This window comes from Lynx rufus, unplaced genomic scaffold, assembly GCF_022079265.1.
Source record: "Lynx rufus isolate CCGP_SWC_20201006 ecotype Redwood Valley unplaced genomic scaffold, mLynRuf1.p SCAF_7, whole genome shotgun sequence".
Classification (NCBI taxonomy): Eukaryota; Metazoa; Chordata; class Mammalia; order Carnivora; family Felidae; genus Lynx; species Lynx rufus.
The window spans coordinates 14,548,447-14,570,459 of record NW_025814889.1 but is presented as its reverse complement, the minus strand read 5'-3'; the positions used below and the strand labels follow the sequence as shown (position 1 = coordinate 14,570,459).

The following is a 22,013-nucleotide window of genomic DNA, read 5'->3' as shown; positions in this document are numbered from 1 at the left end:
CTAAGAATTGATATTATTACATTAATTAATAAGGAAAACACTATATCTTAACAGAAAAGTGGATAAAATATGACCAGATGGTGAAAAGGAAGCAAAGCTATGTGTGTGTGTGTGTGTGTGTGTGTGTGTGTGTGTGTGTGTGTAGTATTTACAGTGGACATAATTTTGAACCAGAAAAAATGCTTTGTAGAAACATTTATGGATCCAAATACTATTATAGTTCCACTTAATATACCCTAACTGAAAGCTATAGTCTGTAAGAGATAAGATCATCACCACAGTTACATCTTTGTTGTGAAATAATCACTTGTCTTCATTTTCTGAGCTTTGTCAATTCTTTCTTAACCACATCCATGACATCACCTCTCATCTCTATGCTGATGATGCCCAAAGCTCTGTATCCTCCCCTGACCCCTCTTCCTTGTGTTCCGGAGCCTTAGTTGTGTATCCATCTGTAGCTAGAAGTCCTGAGGTTTCCTCCCTTCCAGCTTGTCTAAAACCAAACTCATGTTCTCTCTTGATACCACTTTCAGTACCTACTTTTTCTTAACTCTATCAGTTAGTCACCATTTGTCAGGTTCCCCAGGCTAGAAACCTTGAAGGAAGGTTTGGCATATTCTTCACCCCTTAAATACATTGATTTTCTTTATTGTTGATAATTCTTTCTTGTTTCCTCTGCCTTGAATTTTCTTCGTATCATCTTCTTGGCCTGGAAAAAATTCCTACATATGCTTTGAGGTTCAACTCACATGTTGTCAGTTCTGTACACCTTCCGTAATACAATAAACAGATGTTCTTTTATCACTTTTAAGATGCATTGTGTATGTGTGTGTGTAAACAGTGAAGACACAAGTTTTTTCTTCTATCTCTCTTGATAAATTTAGCCTTTGTAAGGCAGATAACTTGTTCTATTTTTCTTTATTTCTGGAGTCTTAAGCACACTGTGTTTATTTATAGGAGTCAGGAATGGAATCAAATTCCCATGTTTTAAGTATTCTACAAGTAGGTTCACTGATAATGATAAATTTTATGGATTAAGATTAGCATATTCATTTGTTTTTCTAAGTCAAAACAATGGATATTATTGAGTATCTCTTTTTTCTTTTTGTCCGTAACTCCTTGGCTTTCAGAGAGAAAAATGTCCTCATTTTAAACATTAACATTGAAAATAAAGTTCATAAAGACATTTAATGTACATCTGAAGTATCACATCACCCACACAAACATGATCTAATGGCATTTGATAATAATTAGTAATACAATGATTTGATGGAACTCTTAACAGTAAATACGTGCTAGGTTTTAAAGTATAGTTTGGGGAATAAAAGTTTTGATGTAAAATATGTATATAGGGTACATCTATATTTACATATAGGTACTTTTCAGATTTATATATGCTAATGCAGTGCTAACTTCTTTTTTGTAGAACTTCTTGGTATACATGAACAAGCAGCAGTAGGATTCTTAACATTAATGGAAGCTTTAAGATACTGTAAGGTAAGTTGATTCTGAAGGTGTTTTCAATGCTTTTTATTCACATGTCCAATGTCGTGGATGGTGTTTTCTCCTAGATGACATTTAACTTGCTAGTACATACTCTCCACTTCTTTCCTGATCTCCTTTCCTAAACTAACAGGCGTGTGAAGGATAGAGTTAAGCTGGCTGATGATGCCGAGTTTCCTGGTTTCAAGGACAGAGGGCAAAACCCAGTAAAAAAAAAAAAAACAATTTATAAAAATAAATCTATTATTGCATATACATTTATTTTTTGGTAAACCAAGGGAAAAGGATGTGTTGTTGCTTCATCATAATAGTACGCTTTGCTGAAACAACTGGCAATACTTATGAGGCAAAGAAAAAGAATTTGCTAGATGCCTGAAGTTTTAAGTTTTGTCTATTCCATCTGAAAAATGATTTCACACTTAAAAACAAAATTCCAAGCATTTCATAGCATTAAATTCTTTAGCACATGGGCTAAGGTTAGGAACTGCCATGAACTTCTCATTTATTGATAAATATTTCATGGCTTTTCTGCATACTCTAAAATAACTATTGGATGTTCTGAAATAACTATTGGATAGTTTTAAGTGGGGTTCAAATCATTAATGATTTGAGGGGCGCCTGGGTGGCGCAGTCGGTTAAGCGTCCGACTTCAGCCAGGTCACGATCTCGCGGTCCGGTCCATGAGTTTGAGCCCCGCGTCGGGCTCTGGGCTGATGGCTCAGAGCCTGGAGCCTGTTTCCGATTCTGTGTCTCCCTCTCTCTCTGCCCCTCCCCCGTTCATGCTCTGTCTCTCTCTGTCCCAAAAAAATAAATAAACGTTGAAAAAAAAAAAAATTAAAAAAAAAAAATCATTAATGATTTGCACTTAATGAGGTGTCCTGATTTTGGAAAGGGAGAAGTGGATCTCATTTTCTTTTCCATTTTAGAATTGTGGTTCCATAGCAGTAGCTCTGGTGATAGTGATTTAGGTAAATGACGGTGTCTTGCCTTCTTACTTCCTTTTAAGCAGAAGTGTTCCTCTTTCATGACAACACTTGGAAAGGAGTGGTATGGTATGATAATGAATTAGGTTCCATCCTGCCGGGATCTCTTAGTAGACATCATATTGTTACACAGTAGCAACTGTTTTATTATTTTCGGTGACTTTAACTTATAAGCTAAAGCTATTCTGAAGTAGCCTGGCAACCAGAGCATCAAGCTGCATCCCCTTCTCCCAGGAAACACACACAAACATTCATAGATCCTAAAAAGTGCGTGTGTGCTGGCAAGTGTGCACATGGGTACACACACAAAAATGGTAACTGTATGGAGGTGATGAATATGTTAATTAGCTTGATGGTGGTGATCTTTTCACAGCGTATGCATATATAAAAATACCAAGTTGCACGCTTTTAATGTGTACCATTTTCACACGTCAAAGACACTTCAGTAAAGCCTTTTTTTTTTTTAAAGCATTTGTGTGGGTTTTGCAGGAGGATAGGGTGTGGAGATGATATACTGTGAAATTGTCACCGTGTGGCCTGTAACGCCCTGATCCAGATTCCGTCTGTCCCCGTGGAGGCGTACTGCCCTCTCCACGCCCTGAACCAGATCCTGTCTGGCCCTCTGGAGGCGCACTGCCCTCTCTGTTGCTGTGCACTCGTCCTCCTGGTTTCCTGCCAGTTTCTGAACACACCAAGCCCTTTCCTGCCTAATAGGACTTCGTGCTTGCCATCATTTCTGCCAGGAATTCTCCAGATCTTGAGTGGATGGCTCCCTGTCCCCTGCAGGTCCTACTTAAAATGGTGCCTCCAAGACCCTTTCTTCAGCCATTGCCTCAGTGACCCTTTTTCATAATAGCATAGGAATAATCTCTCTATAATGTTCTTGTCTGTTAACTTATTTATTTTTTTGATCTTGAATTTGCTTTTCTCTGGTCATCTCCAGGGCACTATAGACCCTTTGAAGCCAGTGATGTTGTATTTCTGGGTACATACTTGGTGGTCAGTAAACATTTGTTGAATGAGTGAATTACCAATTTCAGAATTGTAAGCTTTTCTAAATCATGCTTTTTGCTTTTCTTTAGCTGTCAGGAAGAGCAGGTAGAGCAATGCCTATTTTCCTCCTATGATCTTAGTGGAAAACCAGTAGTGGCTATGCGTTCTCCTAATGCATATTGCTCTAGTGTTCTAGCAGTACCTTTTTTGTTTGTTTTTTGTTTGTTTTCAAGAGAGAGCAAGAGGTAGGGGAAAATGGCATGCGAGCCGGGTGGGGGTAGAGAGAGAGGGAGAGAATGAATCTTAAGCAGACTCCGTGCTCAGTTCAGAGCCCAACATGGGGCTCAGTCCCACAACCCCGAGATCGTGATCTGAGCTAAAATCAAGAGTCAGACACCTACCCATATGAGCCGACCAGGCACCCCTAAAGATTATTATAATGGCAGGACACAACACAATGGTACTCAGATAGATGAAAGGCAGAACTCTCTGTTACCTACACCTCCAAACAAGAGAGGGCTCCCAGACAGCGCCACAGACGGGATGACACCTGGGGACAGGGCAACAGCAAGGTGCTACTACAGAGGGCAGCCTGTGTATGGGCGTTGGGATGGAGTTGGCTAGGTTTCATAGGCTCCCTAGAGGTTGGATAGTTTCAGTCAGCTCTGAGGCTGAGGGCTGTCTCTGCCTGTCTGACAGCTGGCTCCAGGGCACTTAGGGCCGTACGTAGTGGCCTGGAGTGTGGGAGACCTGTAAGGGAAGTGGTCGGGATGGTGTGACAAAGTTTTTTGAAGAACTAAATTACACTGTGGTGTACATAACTGTAAATGGCCTTCTGAAAACCTGTATACATTTACTTTTTACCAAACATTTAGAGAAATGGCATTAAGGAAATCATTGTGTTTGTATCAGTTTTGTGCATCTGAACATTTCCCTGTGCTTTACCATCATAGCAAATTGCTCTTTAGAAATTAACATTTTCATGTCATTTTGATCATATGTGTTCATTAACACAGATGAAACCGTGTCGGTACATATGCACACAGTGCAGAGGGTGACTCTGTTTTGGTCTGTGCCCCCCCCTTTTTTTTAAATAGATAAACTCAAATACCATAAAACTCACCATTTTAAAGTGTGCAGTTCAGAAGGTCGTGCACCCATCACCATTTACTGAATTTCAGAATGTTTTTCTTCTTCTGACAAGATCTTCTAACCCCGCTAGCGGTCGCTTCCCCAATCCTCCCCAGCCCCTGGCAGCTCTATTTCTCTGTGGTTTTGCCTGTTCTGGACATTTCATCTCAGTGGAATCCTACAATAGGTGGCCTTTAGTGTCTGGCTTCTTTGACTTGGCGCACAATGTTTTCAGTGTTGATTCTTGTTTTACCTACTAGCACTTTGTTCCTTTTTATGACCAAATATTCTGTTGTATTTATATATCAATTGTGTTTATCTGTTCATCAGCTGGTGGGCGTTTGGGTTGTTCCTGCTTTTGTGCTACTATGAATAACTCTGCTAAGAACATTCCGTATAAGTTTTTTGTGAACGTGTTTTTGTCTCTCTTGGATGTGTACCCAGGAATGAAATTGCTTGTCGTACAGTAATTATATGCTTGTTGAGGAACTGTCAGACTCTTTTTCCAAAGTGGCTGCACTATTTATGCACTCTTTACTTATTTATATTATTATGAAACACTTAATGAGTTCATTTGTTTACCTTTTGATTCTACTGTGTATAATCCTCACTTTTTTACTTCTACCTTATTTAAATACATACAAACACATACTCATTTTCTAAAATAGAAATTAAATAATGTCTATACTTTTCACCCCAAGAGGTAGCGTGATGTAAGGGAAAGGTACCATATTAGGAGTCAGAAATCCTGAGTTTTAATTCCAGCTCTGTTAACTGTTTGAATTCAGACGAGGCACGGATCCTGGATACTTCCTGTTTCTTGATGTAAAATCGAAGGACTTGCACTGAGCACCTCTAAAATCCTGTCTGCTCTGAACCTGTGATTAGAGCTTCTCCTTTGTCTTTGTCCTTTGCCCTTATTCTCTTTTACCCCCAAATCATCACCCTTCCTGCTCTCCTGGTTCACCATTGCCATCAGCACATCCAGCCCACCCTGCCCATCATAGGACAGACATACCGGTGTTTCTATCCGTGAATACAAAAGAGTCCCTCTCCCCTACTTCCCCATGATGAACATAAATGCCAAAGGACCGTAGTGGTGGTTGAAAGCAGGGCACCCTGTTGACTGATGAGGGAAGAATTGCCCTGACTGCTGCAAGTAGCTGCTCGGAATGTCCCCCATTCCGGGGAGTCTGTGTGAGAAAAGAAAATTCAGCAAATTTGAATGGTAAGGTTGTTTTTAAGTTGTAGTCTCTGTCCTCATAGGGGTATAGAATTGATCGACGTGAACATGATGCGATTTCCCAAGTCTGTTTTTTGTTGAATTTTAAACTTTCTCCATCACCCACAGAAATGATACTCTCAAATTTCAGATACTATGGTTTTTATAGATTAAATATAGAACCTAGAAGATAGGCTATATAACTTCTTGTACATCTTAAGGAGACTTCATATTTTAAAACTTTGAACTTCCAACCATGCAGAGTGACAGGAGTGAACTTCCAACCATGCAGAGTGACAGGGTTCTTTCATATTCTTAAATATTTTGGAGTATATATTTTGCTTTAGAGGGATTATTATATTGCCCTATGTTCTTTGAAGACAGGATGTTCTTAAGGTTTTTCCCCTTTATTTATTCATAAATATATTAATTTACATTTGTTCCCCTGATAAAGTAATTATCAAGTTTATAGTTGTAGGGTTTGACAATCAAGCTGATATTCTTAAAGTGGTCATTCTGTCTAGCAACTTTAGTAAAACCTGAGAATGATTCTTAGTGCTAAACTATTTTTTTTAACCTGTATTAAAAGTGTATTATTGTTATCTTGATGGTAAAGATGCAATATAAACTTAGCCCTGACAGTATTTATAACATTGATTTTTTTACACTCAGCATTTGACCTTTATGGGTAAGGCATTCTGGCACAGCACATTTTTCCATTTGCTTCAAATATTCATAGGCAAATATTCAACAGGCACTGTCAGATTTTCATTTGTTTGTTTATTTTGCTACATTTGTTCTAGGTTGGTTCTTACTTGAAATCTCCAAAATTCCCTATTTGGATTGTTGGCAGTGAAACTCACCTCACCGTATTTTTTGCCAAGGTATGCTTATAGCAGGATTTTTTTTTTTTTTTTTAAGTATGACATCAGGCAAACAAGTAATATAAGTCCATATTTAGTTTGGATCTTTGTGCAAACTTCAGTGTATTCCCACTAACAGGGGGATTATTCCAAAATCTAAAAAAATGATACTGAAGAAAATATTGTTACCCTGCTCTAGTTTTGCAATTATTTCAGTAAAGTCTGTCATGATTTAATTATAATTTCTTTACCTTTTGTGACTTGAGAGCTTTGGCTTTTGATATTTTTCAGAAATCACTCTGTTATGGTGAAAATAACTGAATTTAAAAGTTTTAGGTTGCTCTTTTGTAAAGAGGATAAGAATCTAATTTACGTAATATAAAATAATTTTAGTTACAACATCTAGGAAAACATTATTAAATACATGAATAGTTCAGTGGTATAGAAATTCTCTTTTAAGATGTATTATTTCCTATAATTTTAATGTATACGGGGTTACAATATTGAAATAGATTAAATGTATTTGAATATGTTTATTTTAAAATTCTTAAACCTGTTTCTAAATCTCAGCCTTTAACTATAGTATTTCTATGTCCACAGTGGAGTGGTTAAGAGCTTTGGAGTCAGACAGACTTCATTTGAATCCCAGCCTTGCCACTTCTGAACGTCGTTCAGCCTCTTTTTCCCATGTCTTTAAAATAGTGATTTCTGATAATACCTAACTCTTAGAATTGTCATCAGGCTTAAATATAAGATATTTAGCAGCACCTAGAGCAAGTTAGGTGCCCAGGAAATATTGGCGGTTGCCATCATCACTGCCATTTTCATTATTCTGTATTCCTTAAACATGGGGGTGCCTAGATGCAGTTGCTGATGTTGGAAAGGGAGAAAATATATAATTGTGTATTTCGAGGTTTCTTATTTCTAGTGGACTTTCCTGATTACCCCCATATACTTTTTTAGGTTGTACTTATTAGTGTAATTTTATTGTGTCTGAAAGAAGACTACTTGTATAAATTGTACCAAAAACTTAGTTTTGTGGATTCTGTTTCCTCATTTATTACTGTATTACTTTTTTTTAAAGTTTTTTTACTTTTGAGAGAGAGAGCACAAACGAGGCGGGGAGGGGTAGTGCAGAGAGAGAGGGAGACACAGAATCCAAAGCAGGCTCCAGGCTCTGAGCTATCAGCACAGAGCCCTGTGCGGGGCTTGAACTCATGAACTGCAAGATCATGACTTGAGCCGAAGTTGGACGCTCAACCAACTGAGCCGCCCAGGCGCCCCTTATTACAGTATTACTTTTAAAGTGCTGCCAAAATCCAGATAATGGATTTAGAGCAAGATCCATACTTAACTTTTCTTAAACAGAAAAAGCTATGAAATACAACTAAAAGTACAGGCTTTTATAGAACTACAGTACTAAAAGTACTGACAGGTTACATTGAGTCTGAGAGCTTTTTCTGTTTATTTCCCTCCTAAAGTAGAGAAGAAGTTACAAGCACAGTGTAAATGACAGAAACTGAACAACTTTTAATTCCAGAGGGAGGATTTCACCATTTGACTAATTTTTGTGTAAAGTGTTCTGAATTTCCAGAATAGAAAATCAGTTCCAATTTACTTGCAAAAATGTATTTTCACGCCAATTATTATTTTTATCTCCAGCTCTGTTTTTTAGCATAGGAAAAGTAATAAATCCTATGAAACCATAAAAGTTTCAGATATAAAAGATAATGACATGAAAATATTTTAAATCTTAAATTTTATGTTTGATATTCAAGAAGTGATTTTTGTTGTCAACAGAAGAGATTTTACAGGAGGTAAAATAGAAGGAATAATGTCAACCGAGCTACATAAATATGCAGGCATTTTGTATTTAAGCATCTAAATGTTAGGTCTGTTGAGAAGAGTCCTGAAAGTGAATGATACCTACATTTCTATGAAACATACACTTCTTACCCATCTGCTTGGTATTTTCTATTATCCCATAGTGTTTGGTCCATTGTGCAATTGCTCGTATCAGGCAGTGCACAGTTCTTGCTTCCCAAGCCTGTTTCTGTGTCTTCCGTGGTCAGCAGTGAGCCCTTGTGGGCAGGGGCTTTCTCAGTCATCTTACTCGTAGGCCTCAGCCACGTGCCACAAAATGTTGAGTTAGAGACTTGAGGATAGAGAGAAACAGAAAGCCCTGCCACATCAGTTGTAGGCCTGGCAAAACAAGCTCCGTGTACACCTCCTGAGTCAGACAAGGTGTTTGAATCTGTCTTCATTTGTTTGCATCCCCGGAAGCTACTCATACTCCTGATAGGAGAATGCACACCCGCATGAAGTGATTGGAGAGAATTTTACAGTGAGATTTTAGGTTCTTCAGCTATAATAGGTCTTAAAAATCACCTATATCAAGCACCTCACTTCTCCTTTAGAAGTCTTGAATTTTATACTAATTCTTTTGATACCTACCTTTGTATCTTTGGATCTGATATATAGTCTGGCACATGGTGCAGGGGATTCATTAGTTCAGTGAATAAAGCCTTTGCATGAATTTTCCACACTTGTTCCAGTGATATTTATATCTTCTAAAAATACTTTTTCATGACTCATTCTGAAGCTTCTTAAAAGTATGGGTAATTCCTTTTCACTGTGTTTAAGAAAAAATTTTTTTAACATTTATTCATTTCTGAGAGAAAGAGAGCTCAAGCAGGGGAAGAGCAGAGAGAGGGACATACAGAATAAAAGCAGGCTCCAGGCTCTGAGCTGTCAGTACAGAGCCTGACCTGGGGCTCAAACCCACGGAACCTAAGGAGATTATGGCCTAAGCCAGAAGTAGGACGCCTAACCGACTGAGCCACCCAGGCGCCCCTGCTTTTCAGTGTATTTTAAAACAACTGAACTTAGGTTGCTTGAACATGTTTTTTTTTAAAAAGAGTTGCAAGTAAAGAATTTTTCCCTTTGAAATAAAAGCTGGAAGATTACAGAAGTAGGAAATGAGGCCACTAATACTTGATTACACTTATTAGATCCAGTTTAAAAACATTTTTTAGGGGCACCTGGGTGGCTCAGTTGGTTAAGCAGCATCTTCAGCTCAGGTCATGATCTCACGGTTCATGGGTTCAAGCCCCACTGACAGCTGTCAGGCTCAGAGCCTGGCGCCTGCTTCGGATTCCATGTCTCCCTCTCTCTCTGCCCCTCCCGCTCTCGTGGTCTGTTTCTCTGTCTCCCAAAAATAAACATTACAAAAAATTTAAAAAATAAAATAAAATTTTATTTTTATTTTTTTTTTCAACGTTTATTTAATTTTGGGACAGAGAGAGACAGAGCATGAACGGGGGAGGGGCAGAGAGAGAGGGAGACACAGAATCGGAAACAGGCTCCAGGCTCTGAGCCATCAGCCCAGAGCCTGACGCGGGGCTCGAACTCACGGACCGCGAGATCGTGACCTGGCTGAAGTCGGACGCCCAACCGACTGCGCCACCCAGGCGCCCCTTAAATAAAATAAAATTTTAAATGCAGTAATATTTATATAGAAATAAATATTTCTATATAGTATTTGCCATATAGAAAATACTGTAAATTCTGTTTTTTATAAGATCTATGATTTGATCATTCTTTCTTAGGTATTTCTATATTTGAACAGGTAATTTTGGCTTTGTTTTTGTTACTCAAAAAGTAATTTAGGGGTTTGTTATTTATTTTTGAGTTTGGGTTTGTTTTGGGGGGGGGTCATTCACTTTATGTTCTATGGCCTATAACAGCAGCTTAATGTAAATGTTGTGTCTTTTTCCGTAAAACTCGTAGGATTGTATGGATGTGTATTTCACATGCTGGCTTCTTTGTGCTGATTATGATTAAGTAAAAAAGTGTGTTTTAAGGTCACAATCTTCAAAGCAATCTGTAATTTAGCATTTGAAAATGCCTTTGAAAAGCAGTATAATTCTTGAGGTGACACACCAGAGGTATTAAGAGTTGCAGCAGTCATCATTCGTGTGTGTACTCATTGGTCAGATATTTACTGGGCATATAGTATGTGCACAGCATCGCACCAGGTGCTGCAAACAGTGGTGAGCAAAAATAGATGTGCTCCTGTTCTTCCAGAGGTGTACATTCTAATGGGGGGAGGGGGCATTAATCAAAGAATCACACTTAATAGAATTATAACAGTTACAACTATGATGAGGGCTGACAAAGCACAGGTATATAAAGCTGTAAGAATTAATCTTAGTATTGGAAATTAGGAACGTTTCCTTGAAGAACTGATGTGTCTCTCAGATGAGTACTCTGAGGCCTTAGTAAGATTAGACTATGGGAAGAGGAGAAAAGAGCTTTCCCTGGACAGGAGATAGTCGGAGTACAAGACTATGGTGGGAACCAACTGAAGAAGAAGAAGAGCAGGAGCACGGAGAATTTGAGGGGCAAGGGCTAGGATGAGGCTGCAAAAGCAGGTCTTTGACTTAGGAAGACCGTTCAAAGAGTAATGACAACCACTAGACTTGTTAAAAGTAGGTGGTGGGAATAGTTGGGGGGGGGGGCGGGGTAGGAAGGAAAGAAACAGGATTAAATTTGCATCTTGGAAAGATGACTGTGGCTAATTGTGGAAAAGAGACATAACCTAGGGAGTGGGTAGGGAGGACGTCTGTGGTATTTCCAGTAAGCAAGGAATGTGGTTTGGCCAGGGTCATGACGGTAGACATGGATGGAGGTGCATAAATTTGAGAGAGCCATTCCTGAGTTAAACTGACAGGCTTGGTGACAGATTGGATTGGATAGACGAAGGGTGGAGAAAGCTAATGAGATGAGTGTTCTTAGTGATTAATCTTAGAGCCTCAGAAAGAGCCCAGCAGCTTTTCATTGTTGAATGCACCCACTCGTGGTTAAAGCAATTTATTTTTTGTTGGGCCAGTTGACCCAGTCAAGAGGAAAGACGGATACTGCAGTTTGCGGTATCTCAGTGAGACGGCCCGGCCAGATGACCCCACAGTGAGGTTTACAAGTCCTGCCCACATGGACAGTGCTTGAAATGCTTACATGGAAAACAGAAATCAGAGCAATAGGGAGAAAGGAACTCAAGATAAATTAAAGAAGAAAAAAAAAAAAGAATGGAGTTGGTGTAGGACAGTGTAGGGATCAAAAAAAAAAATTTCAAAAAACCAAAAACTGTCAAAGAAGTTACTATATCCATGAAACTCTGGAGGCTGTGAGAAAAGAATATTTGAAGGACTAATAAGGAACTGAAAGACAAATTGGAGAAATCTCTCTCCTAGATCGTTGGCAGTAGCTTCCTAACTGATGACTCTGTCGTTGCCCTTCGAGGAGCTGTAGGATCTTCTCAGTTCAGCAACTAAATGACCCTGTTAAAATGTAAGTTACTTCATGTTACGCTTGTGCTCAAAACCCTACATAGGCTCCCCTGTGCTCAGCGTAAAGGCCAGAGTCCTTAGAATAACTTAGCGGCCCCACCTCACCTCAGCTGATTCCCTGTTGCCCCTCTAATCGCATTTCCTACTGCTCCCCTCCTGTCGTGCTTGGCCTCCTCACCGAGCTTTGCTGTGGCTCCGAAATGCAGCGAGCCCTTTGCACTTGCTGTTGCCTTCGCCTCAGCTGCCTGTGTGAAGGATCTCTTCTTCCTCCAGGTCGGTATTCACATGTCGTCTCCTTAGGAAGGCCTGCCCTGGCTCTCTGCCCCTTGCTCTTCCCCCCTTTTCATTGACATTCTCTCTCTCACACCTAGATATAGTCCACTTTAATTGAGGTGAAATTCATACATAATTAACCCTTCTCACGTGAACAATTTAGTGGCTTTCAGTACGTTCAGAGCGTTGTACAACCACTGCCTATAACTAGGTCCAAAACATTTCCATTGCTCCAAGATAAAACGGCATATCCATTAAGCATGGACTCCCGTTCGTTCTCTCCAGAGCCCCAGGAGCCACCCATTTGCTTTCAGTCGCTGAGAATTTACCTATACGGGATATTTCGTGTGGATGGAATCATACATGTGGCCTTCTGTTGGGGATCCTCCCACTGAGTGTAATGTTTTTGAAGTGCAACCTCCTTGTAGCCTGTATCCTCAATGCTTCCATCCCGTGGCTAAATGACACTCTGTTCTCTGCAGACAACAGACTTTGACTCTCGTGGATGATGCTGCAGTGAAGGTTCCTCTACAGGAACTTGTTTGAATCCCTGTTTTCAGTTCTGTTTGGTAAATACCTAGAACCGGAATGACTGGATCATATTGTAATTCTCTGGTTAGCATTTTGGGAAACTGCCTGATTCCACAGCAGCTACACCATTTTGCATCCCAGCCAGCAGCGTACGAGGTTCCAAGTTCTTGTACGTCTTTGCCAACACGTGTTATTTTCCTCTTTATTATTATTATAACCGTCCTAGTGAGTGTCGAGTAGTCATTGTGACTTTGATTTGCATTTCCCTAATTAGTGACTAATAATGTTGATCTTTTTTTAAATAGACTTTTTGGCCTTTTGTATATATTCTTTGGAGAAATGTCTGTTCAAGTCCTTTGCCTGTTTTTGAATTGTGTTGTTGGTCTTTTCATTGAATTGCAAGAGTTCTTAATATATTCTGGTTTTAGGCACATACTATATATTCTACTTGTTTGTTTTATATATTATCTATCTTTCTCACTAGTAAGCTCTCTGAAGGCAGGAGTTTTGTCTGTTTTATCTCCTGCTGTTTTCCAGTGCCTAGAACAGGGCCAGACACAGTGTTGGTGCTCAGTAAACTTTTGTTGAACAAATGATTGCATGCAGAAAACACTGAAGATCTGTCTCACCAAAAATTGTGATACAGCTGTGTTGGGATTTGAACACGGAGGGAGATGGGGACATAGGAATGCTAAGTTGTCTTTGATCATAAGAATTCAACATATCCGTAAGCTTGTAAATCAAGAAATAACAGTTAGTGTATGCATTAACTATATGGAGACTAAAACAGAAGAACTTGCTTCTGCTCTCCTAGCTGATCAACTTAAATACACACACCTATGCAGATTCTTTCTCCAGATTAGTGAATAAAAACAGCTTTGATGAGTATTTATAAATAAGCATCGTCACATATCCTCTATCATATTTAAAATTTATGTTCATAGTTTGAGGATGAGTGAGAAAATTGTTCCTGTTCAGTGAGATAACTTCTTAACTGTCTGTTTTGGTTTTTCCTTTTGAGATGAATAGCTTACTTTTAGGACTCTTACATATATTAATTTAATTTATTTTAAAAGAGGTGTACAATTTGTCATTATAAATTTGAGTGCCAAACTATTTACTTAATAAAGTTATCCCTTCGTATTTGAGATGTCCAGTGGCCCAGAATTTAACTTTTTTTTAATTTTATCGGAGCCCTTTTCCTGACCCGTGGAGAGATTCATTCAACACATTTTGTGGGATTGGAAGAGATTTTTCACAATTCAATTTTATTTAAAAATCAATGGTAAAAATAAATTTAATAATTGACTTTTATGAGCAGGTTGTTAAAACTTCAGATTGATTACAGCTATCTTTTTAATATCATTAAAGTTTTTAAATTTATCTCCCACATTTTATAAGTCATCGTACTCTTCCATTTGACATAGAAAAAGTGACCTTTCTTATCTATGTCTGTGAAACAACAAAAATGATATTGTATTATTTGATGTATCTTAGAGAATGTGGTTGCAAAACATACATGGAAGCAATCCTGTGTAAGTGGGAGTTTTATACTAAGAGGGAAGAGCACATAGCCTGACTGCAGGGATCTTACAGGAACCTAGTCATCAAGCAGCAGGAGTCCCACAGAACCCTGGGAAAACGGGATGTGGGTGAGCTAAATGCAGTAGGTAAAGGGACTTCTTCAAAGAAGGAAACTTAATTTCCGTTAAGTAGGGTGGAGAATTCTTCAAACAAGTCATCTGAGCCATAACAGAATAAAATTTTCTGTACATTGTGAGGAAGCAGGCCTTGTAGGTATGGATAATATGTTAAAAATCATCATACCAGTGTACTTTTTTTTTTTTTTTTTTTTAAATTCTAGTGCCATGGTACTTTTGATAAGCTTAAAACTTGCAAACTTACTGAACAGGTAAAAGAAAAGACTTTGCACATGCTTCAAGAATTTAGAACCTGTATTTAATTTTTTAAAGAAAGAGCTCTTATTATTAAAACAAGGCTATGTAACATTTGTTTTATAATATGTTAAATCGTCTTTTAGGAGTCAGTTCTTTTCATTCTGAAACATATAATTTAAATGCCCAAATACTACCTGACACAGTCAGTATTTGAGCATTTCTCCTCCCATCTTTTCCTTCTCTCCAACCATCATTTTTCCCTTTGATTCTTTTTCTTTTTTATATTTTGGCTTTAAGATTAAATTTTTGGGATCATTTTCATAATTTCCTCTTGAATTGCAATTATGAAGTTAGTTTTCAAAGCAAATTTGAAAGCAAGGGTTTTACATTTGAAAATACGATACTTTTAATTTTATTAAAATTATGTGTATAAAATAGTAGACAAAATAAGTTTGTCTCTTTTTATTGTGCATTTCAACCTCGGTGTGGGATGATAGCTGCTGGTTCAATATAAAAATAGCTGGAACCTACCTATAACATCTAGTTTCATCTTTGGAAGATCAGTGACTAATTTCCTTGGTAATCCATTTCATACTCTCTTTTGAAGTTGGAGAGATGAGTTTTACATCCCTTCCTGTCTTCTTTTGTGGTTATAAAAAGGTCTCTTTGTATGTGCAGAGTATCCCCTTTGACCTTTCCTGTGATAAAGCAGTTTTCCTTTTCCTAAGAACACATGAAAACACATTACTGTTTCAGCTCAGAATATATAAAGAAACTGAATTTAATGCGAAGGAGAAACAAAACATGTAACTGTTCCTCCATGAGCTGACTGCTCTTACTGCAGTATCTGTTACTGGGAGACTGTTTAGAATTCTTTTTATAGAGTTAGCTCCTTTTGTGTGTTTGTTCTTTGGTGTAACCTTAGGAAAACTACTACAGTTGAGTGTTAGATTTCTTGTTTTAGGTATTTAAAAAGTGGACAGCTCTACTTCACCAATAATACATTTCTCTACATGTAATAAACATAATTTTAAGGGAAAATAGTAAAACAACGCTTTATAGACTCTGTTATAAAGAAATTCACCTCTGTGTATCTTTCATTGTTGAGTCAAAGTCCTGGAACTTGGAATGCAGTTAATTCACAGTTGGACATTCTGTAACACATAAAATGTTATAGTTGGGGTTTTGTTATATATATTAAAGTAGTTTCGCCATCCCATCCATGTATCCATCTTTGTTTTTTTGGTTTTTTGTTTTTTGCTTTTTAAGATTTTTAAGTAATCTCCACCCAGTGTGGGACTGAAACTCAAAAAAAACAAAAAAAAAAAAAAACAAAAACCAGAGATCAAGTCACATGCCAGCGAGGCACCCCACCCTATCCATTTATCTTAAGTAACTTTGTGAATTTGTGCTTAGGTGTCAATGCCCTGCCTTCTCTACTGCAGAAAGAAAATGGATTTAAGACCTACTTATTTTTATAGTTAAGGTCATAACTTGTCATGTGACTTTTAACATCTATCTTCAAACATAAGAATAGCATCTGTTATTTCAACAACTTGGAAAGTTTGGGTAGAAGTCTACATGAATTAACAATTTTTAGTTATGTGAATTATTGAAAAACTATGTATCTTTAACCACAAACTGTTTCCTGGCTGCTTAGCAAACACGCTTTGGAGCTAGCCCTCATCAGCTAATCTGTAGGGTTATGCCAGCGATTGTGCCATCATGATAAAACTTTTGTACCTGATTTTTTTCAGAACTCTTTGAAAATGCATCATAAATATTTTTACCTCCTAAAAGTGACAATTAAATTGCTCTTATGTTCTCTTTCCTACTACTCTGAATGCCCTTATGCAGCTGTTTCTGTGTCTGGTTTTTATAATTTTTAGGAATTTCCTTTTTATCTCAGTCATGTCAACTTGCTGACTGAAAGCAGTCCCTCTTTCCCTTTCAATTAGTTTCTAATAATTTTTTTATTATAGTAGAACCCAAATAGTTGTCCAAATAAGATAAAATATCATTGATAGAAAGGCCTAAAGGAGTTTGGTCATCAGTTAAGTCTATGTTTTGTTTTGTTTTTTTAATTTTTTTTAATGTTTATTTTTGAGAGAAAGAGAGAGAGCGCACGAGCAGCAGGGGACAGGGGGATAGAGAGAGAGGGAGACACAGAATCCAAAGCAGGCTCCAGGCTCCGAGCTGTCAGCACAGAGCCCGATGCAGGGCTCACACTCACGAGCCGGGAGATCATGACCTGAGCCGAAGTCAGACACTCAACCAACTGAGCCACCCATGCGCCCCAAAGTCTATGGGTTTTAATTAGAATCAGCATTGATACACCTCTAGGTGTTTATTTATAATTGATGAAAATAATTATAATAGAGCTGATAGAATGGAGCAAAAGGTCTTATATCATGTATTTATGTATGATGGTGTTAACAAGTTTATGATTTTGTTTATGTTTCTTTTATTTATGTTACCCTCTGCCTAGAATGTGATTAAAATCCTGCTCATTATTCATGGTCCAGGCTTGAAATCTTCAGTGTTGGGACTCCTGTTTCTCTTTCTCCCTTGTTGCTCCTGTCATTTCTTCCAGCTTTCTACCTTCTTGTGATCACTGATACTACCTGAGATTTATCTGTTTCCCCACAGGACCCAATATAGCTACATTACCTATCTTGCACTAAGTACTGTTGAAATGCAAAGATTAATAAAGAACGCATTGTAGTAGTTTTCTCTTTACATTTACTGAGCATTGCCTGTGCCAGGTATTACGCTAACCGTCTTACATGCATTTGTGTAATCCTCAGTTCACCCCTGTGAGGTAAGTACCATTTTTCGTCAACATTTTATAGTCTGGGGCCAGTGAAAAATAACAACTCCAAAGTTAAATGCTAGTGAGCACCAAAGCCAGGATTCAAACTCAAATCTTCTGACTCCTTAGCTTTTAACGACTTCTGTCCCTTAGGTACACAAAAAGCAAATAATTATACAAGAGTGGAATAGAGACTGGAAGAGGGGAGAGGTACAGAGGCTATGATACATGAATTAAAGGACATAAGTTTTTGACTTAATATGAAATGAGGGCTATGTTCTAGGTTTGGAGAAAAGATTAAGCAAAAACACAAGAGATGAGGGAGGTGACGACAGTCCATGCTATTTTGGGGAATAGTAATGGGTTCAGGATGGCCGAACCAGACTAGTTGCGCTGGAAGATTAAGAAGGAAGTAAAGGCTGGGATCAGATACAGGACCGGCTGGAATAATCATTTATTTCCACACCATCTTTGGTATACTATGTTTGCATGCTTATCTTGATATGAAAGGCTTAACCTGAATACCCAAGGCATGAATGTAAGGCATGTTCATGGAAGTAGAACAACTTTCATAATGAAGAATAAGAATGTTTCTCTAAAGTTGTGATAAAACTGAAGAATATTAGAACTTTTGAGTACTGTGACCCCTTTATACAGTTCATATTATCAAAATTGTTAGTGGGTAAACACGAAGGGAAAGATGAGAGGAAAAGGTAGCCACCTATGAATAGGAAAAGCAAATGCACGTGGGGACAAGCAAAGTGAAACCCTGGGCGGAATATTAGGTTTTAATTCTTCATGCCAGCTCCCTGAAGCAAAGACCCTGCAATTTAAGTGATTTATTCAGTATTCGAGAAGGAGTGCAGTCTACCCCAGGTAGGAGGGATGTCTGCCACTGGAATTGTTCAGATTTGCCTGCATGTGTTGGTGATAAAAAGCATTACGACGGCGTCCGTTTTGTTACATTTAAATCCTCTACAGACCGTGCACCCTGTATTTGCATATACTGGGTACACCACTCCCACCATACATACCCCTTCTCCCCAAACACACACAAAAGCTAATTTCTTTCTTACTTTTACATGTTGGCTGCAGGTGCGTTCCATGTGCCTTCTTCATTCTAAGATCTGGACTGAAGGAGCAGCCCATAGGATTGTGCACTTCTCTTGGCAGAGGGAGAACAGAGAGACACTTGGCAAAAACGCAGGTGGCGCTTAAAGCTTCTTCTGGGAGCTAGCGTGATGTCACTTCTGCTTTCATTTCTCTGGCCAAACCTGATGTCTGTGAGGGTAGGAAGTAGACCCCTACCAGAGAGGTACTTTGTGTCCTCTAGCCACAGGCAGTGATAAATAATCCTCTTACAAGGCCCGGAGGGGCAAGAGTGTGAGAACAACCCCTTCTACCACCATAAATCAGTTACTCTTGTGTCCAGGTGATTTAACAGTTTAAATTGATTCAATTGATATAGAGTTTTTACTTAGAAATCAGGAGGAACTTTTTAATAACGTATTTGATTTTTATCCAGCTGATCAGTGAATATTAACTTCATTTAAATAAGTTAGGGAGTCAGTTTTCTTGAATTATGGAGGTATCATGTGCCTACAGAGTAATGGCTTATGTTAGCTGTTTTCTTAATGAAAATCAGTAATTAAAAGGCTAACAGCTCTTGTCTGCGCAGTTCTTCACATAAGCAACAGAACACTGAACATGATTCTAGTTGCATAGAGTAGATGCCTTAGGTCTTAGAGGTGAATTCTCCGGTAGAAACCAATTGAGAAAGGTTGGAAGGATTTTTAAGATGACTTGTATAGTTACGATGAAAGGGAGAAAAAGAAGCCCCTTGACTAGTGTTAATAATAGTAACGACGATGATCATATCTATTGGAGACTTCCTCCTACTGCCTTATTTCAACTTGCACATTTAAAGTTTGGTTTTTTTTGGAGAAGGAGCTTTGAAGGGCTTTTCTTATGTTTCCTTCCCTGACTTCGCTGCCAGTGCAGCACAAATCAGTGCTGCACAGCCGTGGGCTGCTGTGGAGATAGCCAAGGGCTTTTGCACATTTGGGGGGAAATAATGGAAGAGTAAAGAAAAAAGACCACTGTCCTAGCTACTTTCAGTTGACGTGGCATTACCTGAATTGTTTCTAACATTGGCACTGAAAACTGTTACATATTTAATAGCATTTGGTAATTGATGTAAAATGTTTCATAGTAACCCCCAAAATATTTTCAGAAGTATAATGAGTTTAAGAGTGCATATGAAACATAAAGTGATTTAAAAATTTTTTTTTCAACGTTTATTTATTTTTGGGACAGAGAGAGACAGAGCATGAACGGGGGAGGGACAGAGAGAGGGAGACACAGAATCGGAAACAGGCTCCAGGCTCTGAGCCATCAGCCCAGAGCCTGACGTGGGGCTCGAACTCACGGACCGTGAGATCGTGACCTGGCTGAAGTCGGACGCTTAACCGACTGCGCCACCCAGGCGCCCCGAAACATAAAGTGATTTTAAAGCAAACATTACTTACAGTTTAAAGGTATGTTCTATACCAGTTAACTTTTTTTCTTTTGAAGGGATCTTCATAGCACTATAAAATGTTGTCTGGGAGCTAAATTGTACTTTATATGTGTGATCATTCCTGAAGTTAGGTAAAACTCTCAGAAGTTCTTTGATTACTTATGACAAGAGATTGCTCTTGATAATGATGAAAGCCATAATGAATAAACTTTAAAGACCTTTTCAGTAATGAGCTACTTACACCTAGCCAATGAACTGAACATAGGCCTGCCTTATATTTCACTGGCTGTTTAGAAGGATAGCTAATGTTACATTTTAAAAGGTTTATGGTGAACACCAAATAATTATAGTAACAGTGTAGGCAGAACTACATGAAAAGAGATATTTGTTTCATGACTATAGGATATTAGATAGTCCCTTAACAGCTTGCCTTTTTCCCCCTTCTCTTCAATAGCACTTTGCCAATTAAGGCAAGTTGGTTGAGGACAGATCATTTTAAAAGCTATATTGTGTAGCAATCCCAGTTGCCCAGTAAATTGGCTAAATAGAAATTGTTCTAAAATTCCTCTGCTCTGATAAAAGCATCCAATTATATTTGACCAATATGGAGAACCACTTTTAGAGTAAAAATAATTTTGATGGTAAATCAGAGTTTAAATAACTAAAACAATATTTAAATATTTGACTGTTAGGTTTTCTATCTTTTCCCAATGAGGGGTACCTAAAAGAGTTTCAGATGCAGTACAACTCGGTATTTTGTCCTACTTAATGCATTTAGGGGCAAAGGAAAAAATGTCTACAGGTATACTTGCTGATTTGGATAACTTGGAATTACATCATTGGAATCTATTTATAACTCATTGGTTTTCTGGCGGGGGGGGTGTATGTTTGAATTTTGTTTTGCAATGTAATTTTCTTAAGACAGTTTTAATACTGTTCACCAAAATAAGCATATAGTAGCACATTTTTCTCCCTCCCACTAGGTGGTCACCTTAAATGTACAGACTACCTCTTTCTTTACCATTTAACAGGCTGGACAGTGTTCAAAACATTATGGAGGTGTGGATAGTTATATGCAAAGAATATACTAAATATGTAATCTAAAAGCTATTGCTATATTAAGTCTTGGAAATGGAAATCTGAAGGGTAATGTTCTCTTATTATTCCTCATACTTAGACACAGTTATTTATTACATCGGAGTTCCATTTTACTTCATCCTTTATGTTCAGTGAGAAAAACACATCAGTTGTATCTCTCGCTAAAATATTTTGCCTTAAGATGGTAAAGGAGTCTTCCTCAGTTGAATAGAATTCTTCATTTGCCAAACTTGCTATGCAAATATGAAATACATTTGACATTAATATATTACCAAATTTACGACTTGGATCATTCTGTTACAGATGTTTAAACTAGAACCTTGTTCAGATGTATTTAAGTTAAAGAAATTGGTTAAAATTAGTGTTGGAATTTGTCATTTTAAACCAAATTAGAAAGTTAAAGAGTTCAGCATGAAACACTTGAATGGGAATAGGTGGTTTTGTAACTTTTCCAGGTTTCATCTATAAACATTTAAACATTCTGTAAATTTAAGCACGTGTTAACTAAGAGATGGCTTTCTATAATAATCTAAAAATCATTGTAAATACTCAAAATAAACAAGCCAGTAATCAGTTTAGAAGACCATACTGGCTTTGATTTGTGGATGAAAACATTTGGAATGTTTTCATTAGAATTCACTTTTTTTTTTGCTTTGGCCTTTCTTTTCTTTTCCTTTTTCTCTTCTCCCTTTGGCATAAACACATCTTAAAATGAGTGGTATGATTAAGAACAATTAATTTCTAAGGAGTTTAGCAAATTAGCTATTAGTGTATCACTATTAGTATATCACAGCCCGTGCCACTGGGCCGTGTTTTGGGAGGAGAAAAAGAATTTGTGTT

The 22,013-nt window shown here is 37.9% G+C and overlaps 1 protein-coding gene across 3 annotated transcripts in view; it reads left to right on the top strand.

Annotated features, from left to right (window-relative positions):
* MINDY3 (MINDY lysine 48 deubiquitinase 3) overlaps positions 1-22,013 on the top strand; it is a 97,242-nt gene that overhangs the window by 38,094 nt on the left and 37,135 nt on the right. For all 3 annotated transcript variants that reach the window (XM_047067194.1, XM_047067196.1, XM_047067195.1), the window contains 2 exons: positions 1,427-1,497; positions 6,636-6,716. In XM_047067194.1, coding sequence (XP_046923150.1) covers positions 1,427-1,497; positions 6,636-6,716 — 152 coding nt within the window. The remainder of the gene's footprint in view (positions 1-1,426; positions 1,498-6,635; positions 6,717-22,013) is intronic.